The sequence below is a fragment of the Hyperolius riggenbachi genome, chromosome 2 (genome assembly GCF_040937935.1).
Source record: "Hyperolius riggenbachi isolate aHypRig1 chromosome 2, aHypRig1.pri, whole genome shotgun sequence".
In the NCBI taxonomy this organism is placed as follows: Eukaryota; Metazoa; Chordata; class Amphibia; order Anura; family Hyperoliidae; genus Hyperolius; species Hyperolius riggenbachi.
Genome location: NC_090647.1, coordinates 215,748,127 through 215,766,558, shown reverse-complemented (window position 1 = coordinate 215,766,558; position 18,432 = coordinate 215,748,127). Strand labels below are relative to the sequence as shown.

The following is an 18,432-nucleotide window of genomic DNA, read 5'->3' as shown; positions in this document are numbered from 1 at the left end:
TTTTTCAGCGCAGTAGATGTGAACGAGGCCTTAGGCCCCGTTTACACTTAAATCAGTTGCTCTGTTATAACTGAAAGGACAACGGATTTTCAAAGCAATACCCATGTTATCCTATGGCACCTTTCACACTTAACGCGTTTTAACTGAAATCTTTTTCACAATGCATTGCTATGAAGAAGGGAAAAAAACGCGTACCAACTGGTTAAGTGTAAACGGGGCCTAACACTTCGCACCAGCCATGAAAAACACAATGATGTGCAAGAATAACAGCAGTCGGGCATACAGTAGTTTGCAAAAGTATTCGGCCCCCTTGACGTTTTCCACATTTTGTCATATTACTGCCACAAACATGAATCAATTTTATTGGAATTCCATGTGAAAGACCAATACAAAGCGGTGTACACGTGAGAAGTGGAACGAAAATCATACAGGACTCCAAACATTTGAAAAAAAAAAAAAATAACTGCAAAGTGGGTTGTGTGTAATTATTCAGCCCCTTTGGTCTGAGTGCAGTCAGTTGCCCATAGACATTGCCTGATGAGTGCTAATGACTAAATAAAGTGCACCTGTGTGTAATCTAATGTCAGTACAAATACAGCTGCTCTGTGACGGCCTCAGAGGTTGTCTAAGAGAATATTTGGAGCAACAGCATGAAGTCCAAAGAACAAATCAGACAGGTCATGGATACAGTTATTGAGAAATTTAAAACAGGCTTAGGCTACAAAAAGATTTCCAAAGCCTTGAACATCCCACGGAGCACTGTTCAAGCGATCATTCAGAAATGGAAGGAGTATGGCACAACTGTAAACCTACCAAGACACAGCCGTCCACCTGAACTCACAGGCCGAACAAGGAGAGCGCTGATCAGAAATGCAGTCAAGCGGCCCATGGTGACTCTGGATGAGCTGCAGAGATCTACAGCTCAGGTGGGGGAATCTGAAAGCCATTGTTAACAGAAAGCATAAGAAGTCCCGTTGGCAGTTTGCCACAAGCCATGTGGGGGACACAGCAAACATGTGGAGGAAGGTGCTCTGGTCAGATGAGACCAAAATTGAACTTTTTGGCCAAAATGCAAAACGCTATGTGTGGCAGAAATCTAACACTGCACATCACTCTGAACACACCATCCCCACTGTCAAATATGGTGGTGGCAGCATCATGCTCTGGGGGGTGCTTCTCTTCAGCAGGTACAGGGAAGCTGGTCAGAGTTGATGGGAAAATAGATGAAGCCAAATATCTTGGAGTCTGCAAAAGACTTGAGACTTGGGCGGAGGTTCACCTTCCAGCAGGACAACGACCCTAATCATAAAGCCACGGCAACAATGGAATGGTTTAAAACAAAACATATCCATGTGTTAGAAAGGCCCAGCCAAAGTCCAGATCTAAATCCAATCGAGAATCTGTGGCAAGATCTGAAAACTGCTGTTCAAACGCTGTCCATCTAATCTGACTGAGCTGGAGCTGTTTTGCAAAGAGAAATGGGCAAAGATTTCAGTCTCTCGATGTGCAAAGCTGGTAGAGACATACCCTAAAAGACTGGCAGCTGTAATTGCAGCAAAAGGTGGTTCTACAAAGTATTGACTCAGGGAGCTGAATAATTACACACACCCCACTTTGCAGTTTTTTGTTTTTTCTAAATGTTTGAAATCATGTGCGATTTTCGTTCCACTTCTTACATGTACACCACTTCGTATTTGTCTTTCACATGGAATTCCAATAAAGTTGATTCATGTTTGTGGCAGTAATATGACAAAATGTGTAAAACTTCAAGAGGGTCGAACACTTTTGCAAACCACTGTAACTGACTCAGTAAAAACGGATTCCAAATTGGCTGCTAAGAAACTGCAATCTGTTCACAGCCTTTGCAAAACACAGCATCTGTCTCAGTTGAACAGTGTGAACAATCAATGCTGGAAAAATGTGTGAACCGGTTAAGATGGCTACAAATCTTCAAAACAGAAGGAAAAAATGTACAGGATCTTCTCAAAAAATTAGCATATTGTGATAAAAGTTCATTATTTTCTGTAATGTACTGATAAACATTAGACTTTCATATATTTTAGATTCAAATACACACAACTGAAGTAGTTCAAGCCTTTTATTGTTTTAATATTGATGATTTTGGCATACAGCTCATGAAAACCCAAATTTCCTATCTCAAAAAATTAGCATATTTCATCCGACCAATAAAAGAAAAGTGTTTTTAAAACAAAAAAAAAGTCAACCTTCAAATAATTATGTTCAGTTATGCACTCAATGCTTGGTCGGGAATCCTTTTGCAGAAATGACTGCTTCAATGCGGCGTGGCATGGAGGCAATCAGCCTGTGGCACTGCTCAGGTGTTATGGAGGCCCAGGATGCTTTGATAGCGGCCTTAAGCTCATCCAGCATGTTGGGTCTTGCGTCTCTCAACTTTCTCTTCACAATATCCCACAGATTTTCTATGGGGTTCAGGTCAGGAGAGTTGGCAGGCCAATTGAGCATCCTGGGCCTCCATAACACCTGAGCAGTGCCACAGGCTGATTGCCTCCATGCCACGCCACATTGAAGCAGTCATTTCTGCAAAAGTATTCCTGACCAAGTATTGAGTGCATAACTGAACATAATTATTTGAAGGTTGACTTTTTTTTTGTTTTAAAAACACTTTTATTGGTCGGATGAAATATGCTAATTTTTTGAGATAGGAAATTTGGGTTTTCATGAGCTGTATGCCAAAATCGTCAATATTAAAACAATAAAATACTTGAACTACTTCAGTTGTGTGTATTTGAATCTAAAATATATGAAAGTATAATGTTTATCAGTACATTACAGAAAATAATGAATTTTACCACAATATGCAAATTTTTTGAGAAGATCCTGTATGTTCTTTAGCTTTATACAACTACCCATGCCAAGGTCATAAGGATAGCTGTGGTTTATACACCCGAGCAGTCCTTGGCAGACTATCCCAAGGTGTCTCTCAATGGCATAGCGGTAACGTGCGTGGCACTAATGGGGTTTAAGGCCGGTGCTCCCTCTGCATTAGTAATGGCAAAATTGCTGTGCACTTCCTGTGCTGTGCACGGCAAGTTTACTGGCGCTTACCGCATAAGGCCTCTGGAATCAGAACATATTATTATTGCAATTAAATCTGACACCTAAATATAGGGAAGCCTCTGAAGAGTGCAGAGGCTTTCCATGTCCTCCACGCCCCCTCTATTGTTGCAAGCCAAGACATAACATACCAGACAAGAGCTTGTCCGATATCCCTGCGTTGCCGCTCTCTCCATCGTGTACGAGAGCGTGCATACTGCGTTTGACAAGACTATATACACTTTGTAAAGCGCTGTGAAAGAGGTCGGCGCTATATAAATACTAAATAATAATAATAATTTGCGCATTCCACAAGCAGCTCCGTGCTACTGAGCAGGCACACTCACACAGGTGCTGTACAGTTGCGCTCCTGCATGGTGGGTGGGGGTGGCCACGATCTAAAAGAGAATCCCGGGCAGTGGCGCCCGTCTCAAAGAGTACGTGGGAATCCTGTGGAGGATCCAGAGGCTTTCCTCTATATAAGTATCTCTTTTTTTTGTTATTGTTCGCTGCGGGTTTTCTTTTAAGTGACTCTGAGCAGTGTTAAAAAAAACAAAAAAACAAAAAAACCCAAACCTCCGGTAAATCGTCGACTTCAGTTGAAGTCATGCGCGTGCTCATCTGTCGCGTCATCACGCCGGTTGTCCTAAGCATCCTGCGCATGTGTGGTTCAGTCTTATGAGAAACGTGCATGCACAGGGCACTTAGGGCAACCAATGTGTTGCCGCGACAGGGTCAAGCATGCACAACTTCAGCCGAAGTCGCTGGATTACCGGAGCAGCCAGCAGAACCAAAGAAGAACCAAAGAGGATGCCGGGCCTTGCGGGCTACGGGGGCTGGAGGAAGCCCTAGGTAAGTTCAGAATTTTTTTTTCCTACTGCTCAGCGTTCCATTAAGATTCCATTGACAATACAATTTTCATTGTACAATCTTACCAAATCTATGCAATTGGAGGGTCTAATTAAATTATTCAAAGTAGTATATTCACAAAAACAGGGCATACATGCATTGATTTTTTTCTGGCAGATTTGATTTCTCTGATTGAACCTGCAGGGAATCTACAGCACAATGTGCCACATCAGATTAGACTGGACTTGAGCGATCCGCCAAGCTTAGCCGCTTGGCGGATCGCTCAAGTCCAGTCTTATCAGCTGAACGACAGACTGTACACATGCCCGATTTGACGTCCAAACGACGGGTCGTTTGCAAAAATCTGACGTGTGTACGAGCCTTTAGTTTACCCTTCTTCTACATAGATTTAGTAAGATTACACAATCAAGATTATATTGTTGATGGGCACCAACCATCCATGGCTCACAGTGACGCATGTTATAAACCTCTATTATCCAGTTCACTGCATGACACAGTACTCTACAAGTATAACACATTTCAACAATTATCAATGTTTACACATTTCAACACTGTGCTGTTATAAAGGACCTGTGAGGAAACGCGGAGAAACCGCCGCGTGTGCTGGCGGCGGGGCGGCTGGTTCCGCGTCCAGTGCGGCGGTTTCCACGCAGCAACGCATGTCTGGGTCGGCAGGGATCTCTAGTGCACCTGGATGGAGAGCTACACGCGCGCGCCAGAAGTCAGGACCTTTATACCAGCAGGAGACTTGTCAGCTGATCAGGATGGTCAGCTGATTCCTGCTGGACTCCTGATTGGCTGAGTGGCTCGGGCGAGGCGGCAGAGGCCTGCAACTATATATACAGCTTGCTTGTCAGTTGCTGGTTGTCTGCCGTTGCGATCACTACGTGGAAGCACTCAGACCTTAGTCAGATCCCACAGTGTGTTTGAACCAGGAGGACCTGGGAATTCGCACTGAGCCAGATTACTTGTGTTTATTCTGTTATACTTCAGACTAGTTCCAGGGTGTAGAGACCACGGACCTCACACCCAAGACTAGGGAACTTGTGTTATCATTCTGTTATACATCAGACTAGTTCCAGGGTGTACAGACCACAGACCTCACACCCAAGACTAGGAATTGTTTGATATTTGTTATGACCTGTTGCTTTCCTGACTATCCCTCTGCTTTCTGATTCGGTACCACGCATATCTGATATACCGTTGCCAACCCCTGCCTGCCCCGGATACCGAATCAGTCTTCTGTCTTCTGTACTTTGTCTGTCCGTGTGTTGCCGACCTGGTTTGCCCGACCTCGAGAGCTATCTCTCTCCACTTAAGAGATAGTCTCCAGATCTGTCAGTGACATCCACCTCCAGGTGTCACTCTCTGGTCCTTCCTACCTTCAGCCTGACTCCACCCCTTGGAGAGTCTCGGGCTGCTGGAAGGTTTCTGTACTCTCCATAGCAGTACTTCCTGTGCTGCCTAGGGCCACCTGCTCTTCAGGTGGGTTACTCAAAGTCATACTGTTAAACCAAACACTCACTATATACTTTAAGAGGTGTCCAGAGGTTAGCACTATATCTGTATTATTGGTGATTCTGCAGATCATCCATAATCAGGTATAGATCTGTATTCTACTTTCAAAGACTTTTATTAAGAGAAGCTTGAAAACAATGTTACAGGTAACAGGCATAAGAAGTCTAAATAGTTTCTTTTAAACAACATATAAACTTGTTGCATTGAACCTAGTATGTTCTATAATTGCATAAAGTCTACCTTGATGGTGGCTTTAGGTAATAACTCAACAAAAGTTAAACATTAAACTTACAGAAGGTGGAGCTGAAGAACAATCCCTTGAGTAAAGTACCCAAGGGAATTTACCGTATTGGTTTGCAGTAGAAAAACTTAAGACTGTATATACTATATATACAGGAGTCCCTCAGATGACAAAAAGGGGGGACTCTAAAGTGGCACAGAGACAACTTCCGTCAGGTCGTCGGAATGTTGTATTGGGGGACCAGGATCCAGGACTTGCAGTTGTAGAGACTAATTTGGTTGCAGTTTGATTTTTAAGACATCTCTCTCTTTTATTTATTCTTTTTTTTTTTTTTTCCCCTGTAGCATTAGTGCTCCTTTCAACAATGACATAGTAGTTGAGCTGTCCCTTTGGAGCAGGAAGAGTCTAACCATGGCTGCCATACCCTTTCGAAGTGATCTAGGCAATCCGCTATTCTAGCGTTTAATTGTTCACATTGCATTATAAAGTTTATTCTGTCCAGCACCTGTCGATATTTAAGATTTGGTTGTAGCCATAAATGGGCTATATGTAGTTTAACTGCGAGTGCTATAAATTGTATTAGTTTGTGAGAAGCATATTGGATTTCTATTGGTTTGTATCCTAAAAGGAATATTTTGGGATCTTTTTCTATTGGTATGCCCATATCACTTCGAATGAGAGCGTGTATTTTAGACCAGATTGTGACCGACCTGGGGCAAGACCAAAAAATATGATATATTGTACCTTTGTCTGAGCAGCCTCGATAGCAAGTGTCTGGTTTGTTTTTATCAAAGGTATGAATTTTTTGTGGTGTCATGTAGATTCTGTGCAGTAGTTTTATTGAGGTCTCAAGGCCTGAGCTATATATGCTTCCTTTAGAGAGAATTTCCATGCATTCAGACCAAGTTTCATCATCTAATGTCTCGCCCAGGTCAGTTTCCCAGTCTTTTTGATATTTATGGCGAAAGGAGCTAGAAGGCTGATTAAAGATTGAGTATAGTTGTGAAAGGACCCCTTTTTTGGTGGGGTCATTAGAGCATAGTTGTTCGAACCATGTGTTTGTGATTGGTTTATTGTGAATGGAGAAGGTTGAGGCAAAATGGTAGATTTGGGATATGCGAAAATTTTCGCTCTGGGTAGTAGGGAAGATATTTGTTAAGTGTTGTAATGTTGGGAGTTTGTTATTTCTTATGATATCACGTAAAGAGAGGATGTTTGCCTCTTTCCATGCCTTAAAGGCTTTATAGTTTAATCCTGCCTGAAAATCAGGATTTCCGAAAAGTTCTAATAATGGAGGAATGGAAGATTGAAGGTTATATCTCGTCCTCATCCCTCTCCAAACACTTAAGGTGTGAAAAACTGTGGGGGCCAGTTCCCTGAGGGGAGCCAGCTTCCATTTTGTTGACCATAGGAGGCATTTCCAGGTCATAGGCTGTAATATATCATTTTCTAGCTCTACCCATGCAGGAGCATGGTCTTTCGCATATATGTAGGGCAAAATCGCCAGTTGCGATGCTCTATAATATTTAGATATGTTAGGAACAGAAAGCCCACCTTGTGATTTATGAATCCAGAGCACTTTCTTAGCAATTCTGGCCCTTTTACCGTTCCATATAAATTTCAGTATATCAGATTGTAGGGAGGATATGTCTTGTGTGTTAAGGGGTATGGGTAAGACCCTGAATAGGTATGTCAGCTTAGGCAATAACGTCATCTTAACAGACGTGATTCTTCCTGACCAGGAGATACTGTACTTTTTCCAAGCTTCTAGGTCGTGTTTTAGAGTATGTATTAATGGGGTGTAATTTAATTTATATAGTTTTGAGGTATTGTTGGACAGGCTAATTCCCAGATATTTTAAGTAGTGGTCTTTATATTGAAATTTATAGATATCAGAGATCCTTCTGGCTGTTAAGGAGTCAGTATTGCAGAACAGAGCTTCTGACAGATCTGTATTCTTGGTGATACTGCAGATCACCAATAATCAGATTCTCTCTGCGAGCTGACACCGATCGTTACAGGACCCAAAGATGAAATATGCTCTGAGCAAGAATCTCAAACCTGGATGTTGAATTTTCCAGTTCTGCATGCTATATACTCAACATCTGGAACTGTTGTAGCTGAACTGACTGTGGACAGCTGTTGTCTACTGAGATTATCTTCAAGATTTAATCCTTTCATGAAGTAAGATCAATAGATACAGGGCACACATGCACACTCAAAACCATCCATTCTAATGAAAACAAAGACACTTGGAACAGACAGACCAGATGTTCAGGCAGATAAGTGCTGACTGTGTCCTGTACCTCTTGTTCTTTTTCTTAATACATCAGCACTCTCATACTACACAGGAGCACATCTTGGTGAGCCAAAAAGTGAGCAAGATTCATTTAATTTAAAAGGATGTTTCACTATAGGACCCTCTCTTTACCACTTCTACACAGCACACTACACCCGACTGCAGAGTGTTTTGCCATTTCCCATTTCAAGACAACTGTATCTATCTTCAAACTCCTAAAATGACCTTTAGATATCCAGCAGTTTTATTTTATCTTAGAATGTAAAAAGTAGAATTAAGGTGGATCCGAGGTGAACTTTTACACATTGCATAATTGTGTTCCTTTCCTATTGTTTATAGGGCATTCCTCAAGCCAAATACTTTGTTTTTGTTTTAATACTCTAATTCCCTATAAACTAAAAAAAGCCACACCCACAGATTTTCAGAGAGCCTTGGCAGTAGCAAGGGCTCATAGGAGCTCAGTCTTGGCAGGAGGAGGGGGAGGTGTTACTAGCCATTGATTTCAGAGGCAGAGGGGAGGAGGAGAGGGGATTAGGCTGAGTGCTCAAGATACAGATAAGCCTGCCTCTGTGTAATGTTTACAAACAACATGGCGGCTGTCATTGTATCACAGGAATAAATAATCATATTCTATTAAAACTGTTTGCAGCTAGATTTGCTGTGTAAACCATCTAAACTTTAGATAAGATATATAGACAAGTTACTTGTTATAGTTAGTTTTTCATCTCGGATCCGCTTTAATGTTTTGTTGTCTCTGCTCAATGACACAGTCCTTTTAATATCCCCCTGCTAAAAATATTTTAACTATTAACCTATTTTTATCTATTCCCTGCACTCAGAAGCTGTTCTCTGCATAACATTTTTTATGGCTGTAATAACTTATCAGTGAGAATTACGTTTTGATTTGACAAGAGACGCGGTTCACTTGTTTACCTGATCTCTCACATGACTATCCCATCAAGGCACATGTCACCTCAGGTACTCATAAATACATTATGAGTTAATAGTATTTTATGTTCAGGGGTCACTCATAGTACTGTATTGCAATACAAGCACCAAGCAGCATTATAAAAATACATACCCGGATCTGTTGCAGAGATGATCGCTCCAAAAAAGAGACAATCAGTATAGTAAAACTTGCCACCAAGTTGTCCAACTAACGTCATTAGTCTCACAACTCCATACATAAGATTTCTGTAAGAAAAAATCCAAGGAAAAAAAAACAATTATTTTCCAAATATTTTAAATCTTTAAAGCAGACCTGAACTCAGAATGTACTCTCTGCCCTAAAAGATACACAACAGCATAATAACCTTTAAACAAAAGAACATTTCTTTGTTGCAGCTGATACAAATAAATATTGTCACATAAAATAAATATGCACGGATTCTACTTCCTGATTCATGGAAGCAGACATACTGTTTACATCCTGTGCTTTCAAGTAGAGTTATCTGCCATAGGCAGTCATGTGACACAGGGCAGGGGTCAAATTACAACTAGTGGTTAGACACAAATGAGGGATAATTATACAGGCTAAACTCTCTAAATACATACAGGGTGCATTTCCCTATGTATTCCTTTTGTCCAGTGCAAGAGTTCAGGTCCACTTTAAAGGTAAATATATATATATATATATATATATATATATATATATATATATATATATATATATATATATATATATATATATATATATATATATATATATATATATATATACACACACACACACACACACACATACACATATATATATATACACACATATACATATACACATATATACATATACACACTCATACATATACACACACACCTCGTTTTTCTTTTATATTAGAAGATAACATTTTGTGGAAGAGTTGTGGAAGAGTTGAACAGAACAAAGACTGTACCTGTTGCAAACTGTAGCAGACAGGAAAGGCCTTATATAGATCATGAGGTGGAAACTCTAAACATAAAATACATGTTCCTTCTGTATAGACACACATGTTCATAAATGGAATTGCTATGCATAACTTGGAGGGCTTGCAACATGTGTTTTTCTAGAAATAGTAATTTCTGCGGCCAGTAATTAAATTAACAGTTACTACTCTTTTTCAGATAGATACCTCCCAATGTGAGGTTAAAGATCTAGGTGGCTACAGCACATACATTCAAAAAGGGGTCACTGGGAAATTTGGGTGTAGGGTAAAGCCGAAAAACATTTCACCCTCCTATTGCAAATTTTCTGGCAGCGTTAATTATTATTCCCCCTCCAGGCCGCCATAGACGGTAAGAGGTAATTTGGCTGGCAGCTATTGCTGGCACTGTTTTTTTTTTTTTTTTTTTTTAATTTAGGCTCCGTCTATTGCCAGTACGCAAATTACCATCTAAGTACCTCTATAGCCGTAATTCACATTACAGTCTATGGCAGTGCCCAGCGGCGCTTAATTGACCAGCACCCTTTTTGCCTGTCTTATGCTGGGTACACACTGAGATTTTCTGGCTGATTTACTGTCAGATCGATTATTTTCAACATGTTCGATTTGCTTTCTGATCGATTTCCAAGCATTTTCCGATCGACTTCCTATTAAAGTGAACAGAAATCGATTGGAAAATGCTCGGAAATCGATTGGAAAGCAAATCAGACATTTTGGAAATAATCGATCTGACAGTAAATCGGCCAGAAAATCTCATAATGTGTACCCAGCATAAGTCTAAAGTATAGGTTACTTTCACCTTGGTAATCTGATATAGGAGTTATACAAGGATAATGAGATTCGCACCCTAGTCTCCTATGGCGCCACCAGAGGTTGTGCCCTTAACTAGTACACTATACAGGTAATATTACTAAACAAGCTTATGTCTGCCATGAAACAATATGAAATAGTAAATAATATTTGATATGTTCTGTATTTAGCTGTGGAAGCTGTAAAGCAGTGCTACACTGCCTGGTGACATACGGGCCTAAATGAATGGAGTGACACTATAATCAATGGCTGACATATTTAATTAGTTAACATTCCTATCACAATTTTTAAACACACTTATTTGAGAAAATGTAACTTGTCCACATTCCTTTATATTAAAAAGGGAAAAAATTATCTCTCCCATATGGTACCTGTGAATCTGTAGAAAGACAGTGTGATTTCAGGGCATTGGCCCTCTAGTCTATAACATTACAGTAACCCAAATCTGGCCAAAATCTCTTAAGGTGCAATTCTACTTTTGAAAAAAGGTTGACAAAAGTTATGTTTATGCGTTAATACATATTTGCATAGCACAAACATACAGTGCTTTACAAAGTACACAGAATGATTCAAATATATTCCTGACCATAAACAGGCTTCACAGTCTAATGTACCAACCATTATACATCTATCACTAGGTTTTTGAAATGTAAAAAGAAAACCCACAAACTCTGGAGGAACATTTAAACTATATGCAGATGGTGTCCTTGGTGGAAAGAGAACCCGGTGCATACTGGCCATTCTAGAACAGCAAAGCTAGCTACAAACTGTAATGGAAGGAGAATACTTGATGTGCATCTGAACTTAGGACAAAACCACAGTAAGGGCCCTTTTCCACTAGCGGCGTTTGCGATGCTGAATCGCAAAAACGCAAACCGCTAGCGATTTTACAATCGCTACGGTTTGCTTTTTAACATGGGAATCGCGGTAGGTCATTTCCACTACCGCGATTCGTTTTTGCGGGGAACGCGAACGCGCGGCGGAGCGATAATTGCCGCGATTTTGCTATGCAGTGCATAGCATAGCAAAATCGCGGCCGCAAACGTCGGGGGAATCGCCGGTTTTGCGATTCAGCAATCGCTAGCGTTCAGCGTGAACGCTAGCGATTGCAGGTGGAAAAGGGCCCTAAAGGCCAACATTCAGTCACTAACTCATCTTCATTGAGCTTCAGTAAGGCCCATTTCTGCCCTGGCCTTCTAGGTTTTGGAACGACTGACAGATGATCTGCTTGCGTCATACTCTATGCACCGATGCAGAGGCTGGGGCACTGTCACATAAATAGAAGCATTTTTAACCATTTCACAACTGAGGGGTTTTACCCCTGAAACACCAGCGCGATTTTTCCCTTTCAGCGCTGCTTCCATTCCTGTACTGATGTACTATGATTGATTATTGGGGACTGGAGAGTCCCCATAACCAATCGTACAGCAGAGCCGGGGTGTGCGCGCGTGCGGGTCGCGGGGGCGCGCGCTGCACGTTTGTTTACCTTACATTGTTTTGAATGAAGACGGATTTTGTTTGAAGCCGTCTTCATTCTACTCGCAATCGGCGAGGCTAATTGGATTTAGGAATGCTTGTTCCTAACATCCAATTAGTCACCTGCTGTGCGGGCTGGCTGGAGTGTGCGCGAGAGTTCCCCACCCACTCCCAGCCAGTAAACAAACAAGTGCGCCTTTCTCCGTCCCTGGGGGTGAAGCGGTGCGCAGAGGGACGGAGAAATTTAGCACTGAGGGGGGTGAAGTGGTTAAAATATTCCCCCATGATGGGGTGGGGGGGTATGGCACTGATGTATATAATTAATATTCCAATCCTTTTCTTGCATTAAGAAAGGGGGCGGGTGATGTTTGAAAGGACTCTATCGCTCTTTTACACATAGAACTGAACTCCATTTTGCTCTAGTAAAGATTAGTTAGGATCCTTATTTATAAGTGATGTGTCATTGCTGACATATGCTACTCATAAATTGAAAGATTCACAGCGTAATGGACTTATCCTTTCTCAAGCTTAAAGTGAACCAGAGACAAAGCACCCTCATGTATTTTACCATATATATCAGTGGGAACATTAGAGAAAACACCTACCCTGCTCTCGGTTTCATTTTTAACTGCTCAGCCCGCTTCTTATCAGCCATGATAAAATCCCCGACTGAGCATTCAGTCTGGCTTTGCTCAGGAATCTTTATAGCCGAGTCATTATAGCAGAGCCACAAGGGGTCAGTCTTGGGCTTGAAAAAGACATCAGATAAGACAGACTCAGCTATAAAGATTCCTGAGCAAAGCCAGACAATGCTCAGTCGGGGGATTTTATCAGGGCTGATAACAGGCAGGCTGAGCAGAGAAGAATGAAACAGAGAGCAGGGTAGGTGTTTTCTCTAATGTTCCCACTGATATATATGGTAAAATACAGGAGGGTGCTTTGTCTCTGGTTCACTTTAAATAGAAACCACAAAAATGCCTGTCTAGTATAGTACGGGCAAATCCTTAATACCTACATTTATGAATAGTCAAGGTGAAAAACACAACCTCCCCCCTCTCCCCCCCCCCCCCCAAAGAAAAAATAAACAGGAAACTGCAATAAAAATATACTGTTAAAAGTGTTACATATTTTTGTTAACTTTTACAGTATTGTATCAATTGTTAAATAGTAAAAAAAAAAAGAAAAAGCCTTAAAAAGCAGATTAAAAACAACTCCCCCCAAACAATTATGTATCCAAATCCAGAGTTGTCCAAAAGTAAATAATTTATTCATGTTACACCATGTATAACACAGGTCTGAACTTACAAATTCTATGTACTGTACAATCTCCCCGGAACTGAACCAGTTTGTAAGAAGGGGACGGTCTATATTCATTTATAGAGGATTTAGTCACTATTTGCCCCTTGTAAAAATCTTTCCTCTCCCAGATTTACATCCCAAAATTTATCACAGGTGCAACATCTTTAGTCCTGTCAGGTGATCTTTGCTGAATGTTTGTTACTGAGAGCTCTGAAGCCAATACAAAAATATACCTGGACTAACAGAATGCTCTGGGGTGAACTCTTCAGTGTACTGCTCCATGGAGAGGGGAGGAGATGTAGATGCGACACTAATCTGTGAACACACAACATCAGGCAAGATAATCCCTGCCACCAGATCGGAGCAATGCCACAATTTGGCTGTTCCTTTGCTGATCAGAACAGGGAAAGCTGAAGGGTGTCCTCTGCTTTAGCGGTGTCAGACATAGCTAAAAGTAAGCTAATGTTGACCATCAGTATGCACATTATAAAGCACCCTCTTAAACACACACTAGCATCTTCTTACTGCCCACAAATTATCATCCATTAGCCCTTCGCAGTGAAATTACAATATAAATATCTAGAACTGCTCATTAAATATAATCTACTTATTTATTTATAACATTGTCAAACAACTTGCCTTTAGCACTTTAATTCCACATTTACTTTAGAAAGCTTGTGAAATAGAACTGGAATAACAAAAATGAATCCACTTTATAATAATATCTGAAAAAGCATTAGAATCTCAGGAGATTGCGCTTATTTGCCAGTAACTAGCATACAGTATCTGTAACTTCTGATTTAAAATCAGAATAACTGGATGACCCGAGTATGCAATTTTAGGTCAGCACCTGATGGAAAATGGGAAGGGGAGGGGGGGGGGGGTTAGAAGCAAGAGACCTCTGGCACTAAAGCCTTGTATGGTCGCCTGCAGGGATCGGGATTCAGCCCGGGGCGACAGTTCGGACAGATTTCTGTACAGATGAGTCACTAGCCTGTAGGCTAGCGGTGTGTTCTGTTGCGTTGCTATAGAGGGGAGCTGGTGGGGTGAGGAGAACACTGCCCTGGGCCCCAACTGGCTGCCTTAGCTGAGAGCCATGTATTGTGTGTACAAGGTTGGAGGCAAGCAACAGTCACTGAGCATGATCTCTTACATGGCCTATTATTATCCCAAGATAAGATGCTTGGGGGTTTTTAGTTGTAGTCTGATTACATCTGCAGGCAAAGATGCTAGGTAGGTAATGCGCAAGTGTTTTTTCCTTCTCTTCTTCACCAAGTCAAGTGAAGGTTTAACTGCTTCATGCAATTCTTCCTGCATGGTTTTCCATATTCACGTGCATACACGGCTTGTTTTGTGCGCCGGATCGAGCCAGTGGCTCGATGCCGGCGCATCCCCGCTAGTCCGCTCGTCCGCGCGGATCGATTGCCACTCGTCCCCGCCGGCACTTCCTTATCACCGCTAGATTCCCTGCCATTGTCCGCTGGCGAGAATCGAGCGGGCGCGGGTCGAGCGGCATGATCGGGCCAGCTGAATATTATCAGCTGGCCGGATCAGCTGGTCGATACATGGTACAGAAACGTAGAGTTGCTAGTTGTGTAATCAGGTTTCTACAGGGGGATTACAAAGCAGCTCTAACAGCTCAGGACATTGGAAAACTCAAAATTATTCAAATTTAAACTACTGGTATCCATGCCAAGAGTGAACAAATCTCTACCCCTTTCCAGGTATAGGACCACTATAGTGGAACATTGTAAAATCTGAACAATTCATGTGTATACTGAGTAGAATGCAATAACGGTGCTTTATTTTCATTCCATGCCACATTTTCAAAACGGACAGCTAGATTTTAGCACAGATTTTTTACAAAAAGATACACGGATTTGTAAAAGTATTCAAAGAGTAAAGTTAATGCAATGTTTTACGATAATGTGAGAGTCATTTATTTCAGCTTATAAAAGAACTGGTTCTGTAGACACTACCTGACATTCGGACCTTATCAAGGATCACCGTATAAAGTTTAATTGGATTAGGCATTGAACATAAATATTACAATGGTTTAAACAAAATTTGTGAAGCAAAAAAATCATTTGTGCAGCATAAAAATCTAAAGTTTAGGTTCGGAGCATTCAGAGATGGCCACATCCTCACTGACCTACTATAGGAAGAAGAGGTAAATGGGTAAGAACATTTAAAGGGGGCATACATAAATCTGTAATCCTGTCACTAACATAAAGGTCAATTTACCAGGCCCAATACATATGAATATTGTGTGTTCAGGTGTAAGTGTACAAAAGGCAATTCATAAGTATATAAAAAAAGAACACTTTCTAAAAACAGCATGAAGTGACCAAAGAATTGTGACTGCACTTTTGACTGTAGTTGGCAATACGCTAGACCACTCATACCATAGCACTCACGTGGAAACATACTGAGATACCGCACATCTCATAGCAAGAGTTGAATGCAGGCTAGGACTAAAACATAAACCAAGGGGAAGAACGTGTTCCAAGCAGCAAGATTAGGAAAATAGTTATAAAGCTCCAAAATACACAGATTGAAGAAGTGAAAAGGTTATTAAAAAGAAAAAAAAGTCAAGGCGCAAGTGGAAAAGCTCCTGTATACACAAGGTACTTACAGACCGTACCACTGCATCTGTCTACTATGGATTGCCCACAAACCCACCAAACGTCAACAAGAGTCAGTACACTCCATAAATGAAAAATGTCAACATTCTGCCCAGTTCCCCTCCCTCAGGTCATGTTCCTCAGTGTTACAAGGACTGGCCAGGTCTCCAGACCTTAACCATACTGGGCATCCTCAAATGGAAAGTGGAGGAGCGCAAATTCTCTAACATCCTCCAGCTTTGTGATGTCGTCATGGAGGAGCGGAAGAGGATTCCAGTGACAATCTGTGAAGCTCTAGTGAACTCCTTGCCCAAGAGAGTTAAGGTAGTGCTGGAAAATAGTGACAGGCACACAAAATATTAACATTCTGGGCAGAATTTTCTTAACTTAGGGGTGTACTCACTTTTGTTGCAAGTGGTTCAGACATTAATGGCTGTGTGTTGCATTATTTTGATGGAACAGCATATTTACCCTGTTATACAAGCTGCACACTGACTACTTTACTTTGTAACAAAGTGATTCATATGTTGTCCATGAAAAGATACAATAAAACATTTACAAAACTGTGAGAGGTGTACTCACTTTTGTGAGATACTGTACAAAGCACAAAACACTGCATTGCAAACACACACACACACACACACTGCTGCACTCCTTCCATGTTAGATTGAGAGAGCTGCAGAGCTAGTGAGGGATAAATATAGCCTCTCTCACTAGCAGCACGCAGCCTGGAGAATGTGTGTTAGCCAGACACAAGCACAGGCATTAATTTCCAACAACACAGGCCTGCGCTGCATGACTGTACATTATCTGTGTCATCACACTTCCATGACTCACCCAATGATGAAGCACGACAACGCAGTACCAAAGAAAGCATAGGCAAGAATAGATCCTATATTCCGGAAGAAGTGTCTCTGGAATAAAAACAAAACAAAAAAAAAAACATGCATTAAAACATTTGGACTTGTTTCTTATGATTTTAAATAGTACCTTTTGGCTAGATACAGTACTTTAAAGTCACACAGCATGTAAAAGAAGGGAGTTATTAATAAACCTACACCATCAGCTCCTGTATTGATATGAACAGCTAATTACTTTTATGGCCACTTCCTGTTTACTCTAGGAAAGACAGAAAATCCTTTTGTAAACAAAGCAGTGATTACAAACTACTTACTGACAGCTACGACCTTAACGCACTTGCAGTTTGCCGCACATTAAATTATTTGTGAGAACTTTGGATGCCTTTTGTATGTACAGTAGCCCCCAAATGCTAGTTAGTGATATAGTATGCTGATTGCTTGTGTTATTTCCCACCACAGGTGCCAGCAGCTTGCTCCTACTTGTGCTCTCACTCTCCTCTCCATGTTCAGTAGATAACAGCATTATGTACAGTAGAAGGCCTCCTGAAATATGAAAGCCAGGCTTTAATATAAAACTGGTGATAAAGAACAAGAAATAAAGGATACCAGTAAAAATCTGTAAGTGCTTCTAACATCCTCATTCTACAAAAGCATCAGTTTTTTCTCTATCACGCTTGAGAAGATTCCCCCACTTGTGCGCATAGAAATTAATGGAAATTCTCATATGCCCGTAAAACTACTAAAACCAGTTCTAATCTCTCTCTCTCTAATCTCTTATCATTCTGTCTAAAATTAAAATTAGTTTGTTTACCATCTTGAGTTTTCATCTGACTACAATAACTTTGCACTCACTTACAGCACACTTGTTATGAGAGAAATCACAAGGCTGAAATTGCAGATCACATTCTTTTACTTTTCTGTTCTTTCTTGCTGGTCCTCCAGCTAGAAGATGTTTTTCTATTACCCATCTGGTACAGACAGACAGATCAAGTGTTCTGCCATTCCTCATATGCCAGAGGAGTTAATTAGAAAATGTTGTAGTCAACGTGTTAAAGATAGCCAGGATACTGACATTGTCATCAGGTCAGCAAAGGGATGATTCATAATTTCCTCATGACAGGTTTATTGAAAGAGCATAAATTGTTCATAAACATTTTAAACTGCTGCCAAGATCTTAGTGAATATTGTGTAAACAGCTGGAGTTATGGAAATACACCAAGAGCCATTCTCACAATTTCCTCCAAGTAACAAGTGCATTTAATTTGTATTGTACCCAAACTAAACTCTAGCATTCATGCTGAGTGAAGGCCAGGCTGAGAAATGCCAGAATAAGGCTAACTTGACACTGAAATGACGCATTGCTCAGGGCAGGATTATCACATAGCAAAAACCATGTGACTGTATTGTTAAGGTAACATCACACTGACACATTAGAACCCAA

The 18,432-nt window shown here is 41.0% G+C and overlaps 1 protein-coding gene across 2 annotated transcripts in view; it reads right to left on the bottom strand.

Annotated features, from left to right (window-relative positions):
* The window catches only part of SLC9A7 (solute carrier family 9 member A7), a 133,859-nt gene that overhangs the window by 50,814 nt on the left and 64,613 nt on the right, over positions 1-18,432 (bottom strand). For both annotated transcript variants that reach the window (XM_068268122.1, XM_068268123.1), the window contains exons 4-5: positions 16,969-17,045; positions 9,085-9,197 (exon numbers count right to left, since the gene is read on the bottom strand). In XM_068268122.1, the coding sequence (XP_068124223.1) occupies positions 9,085-9,197; positions 16,969-17,045 (190 nt within the window). The remainder of the gene's footprint in view (positions 1-9,084; positions 9,198-16,968; positions 17,046-18,432) is intronic.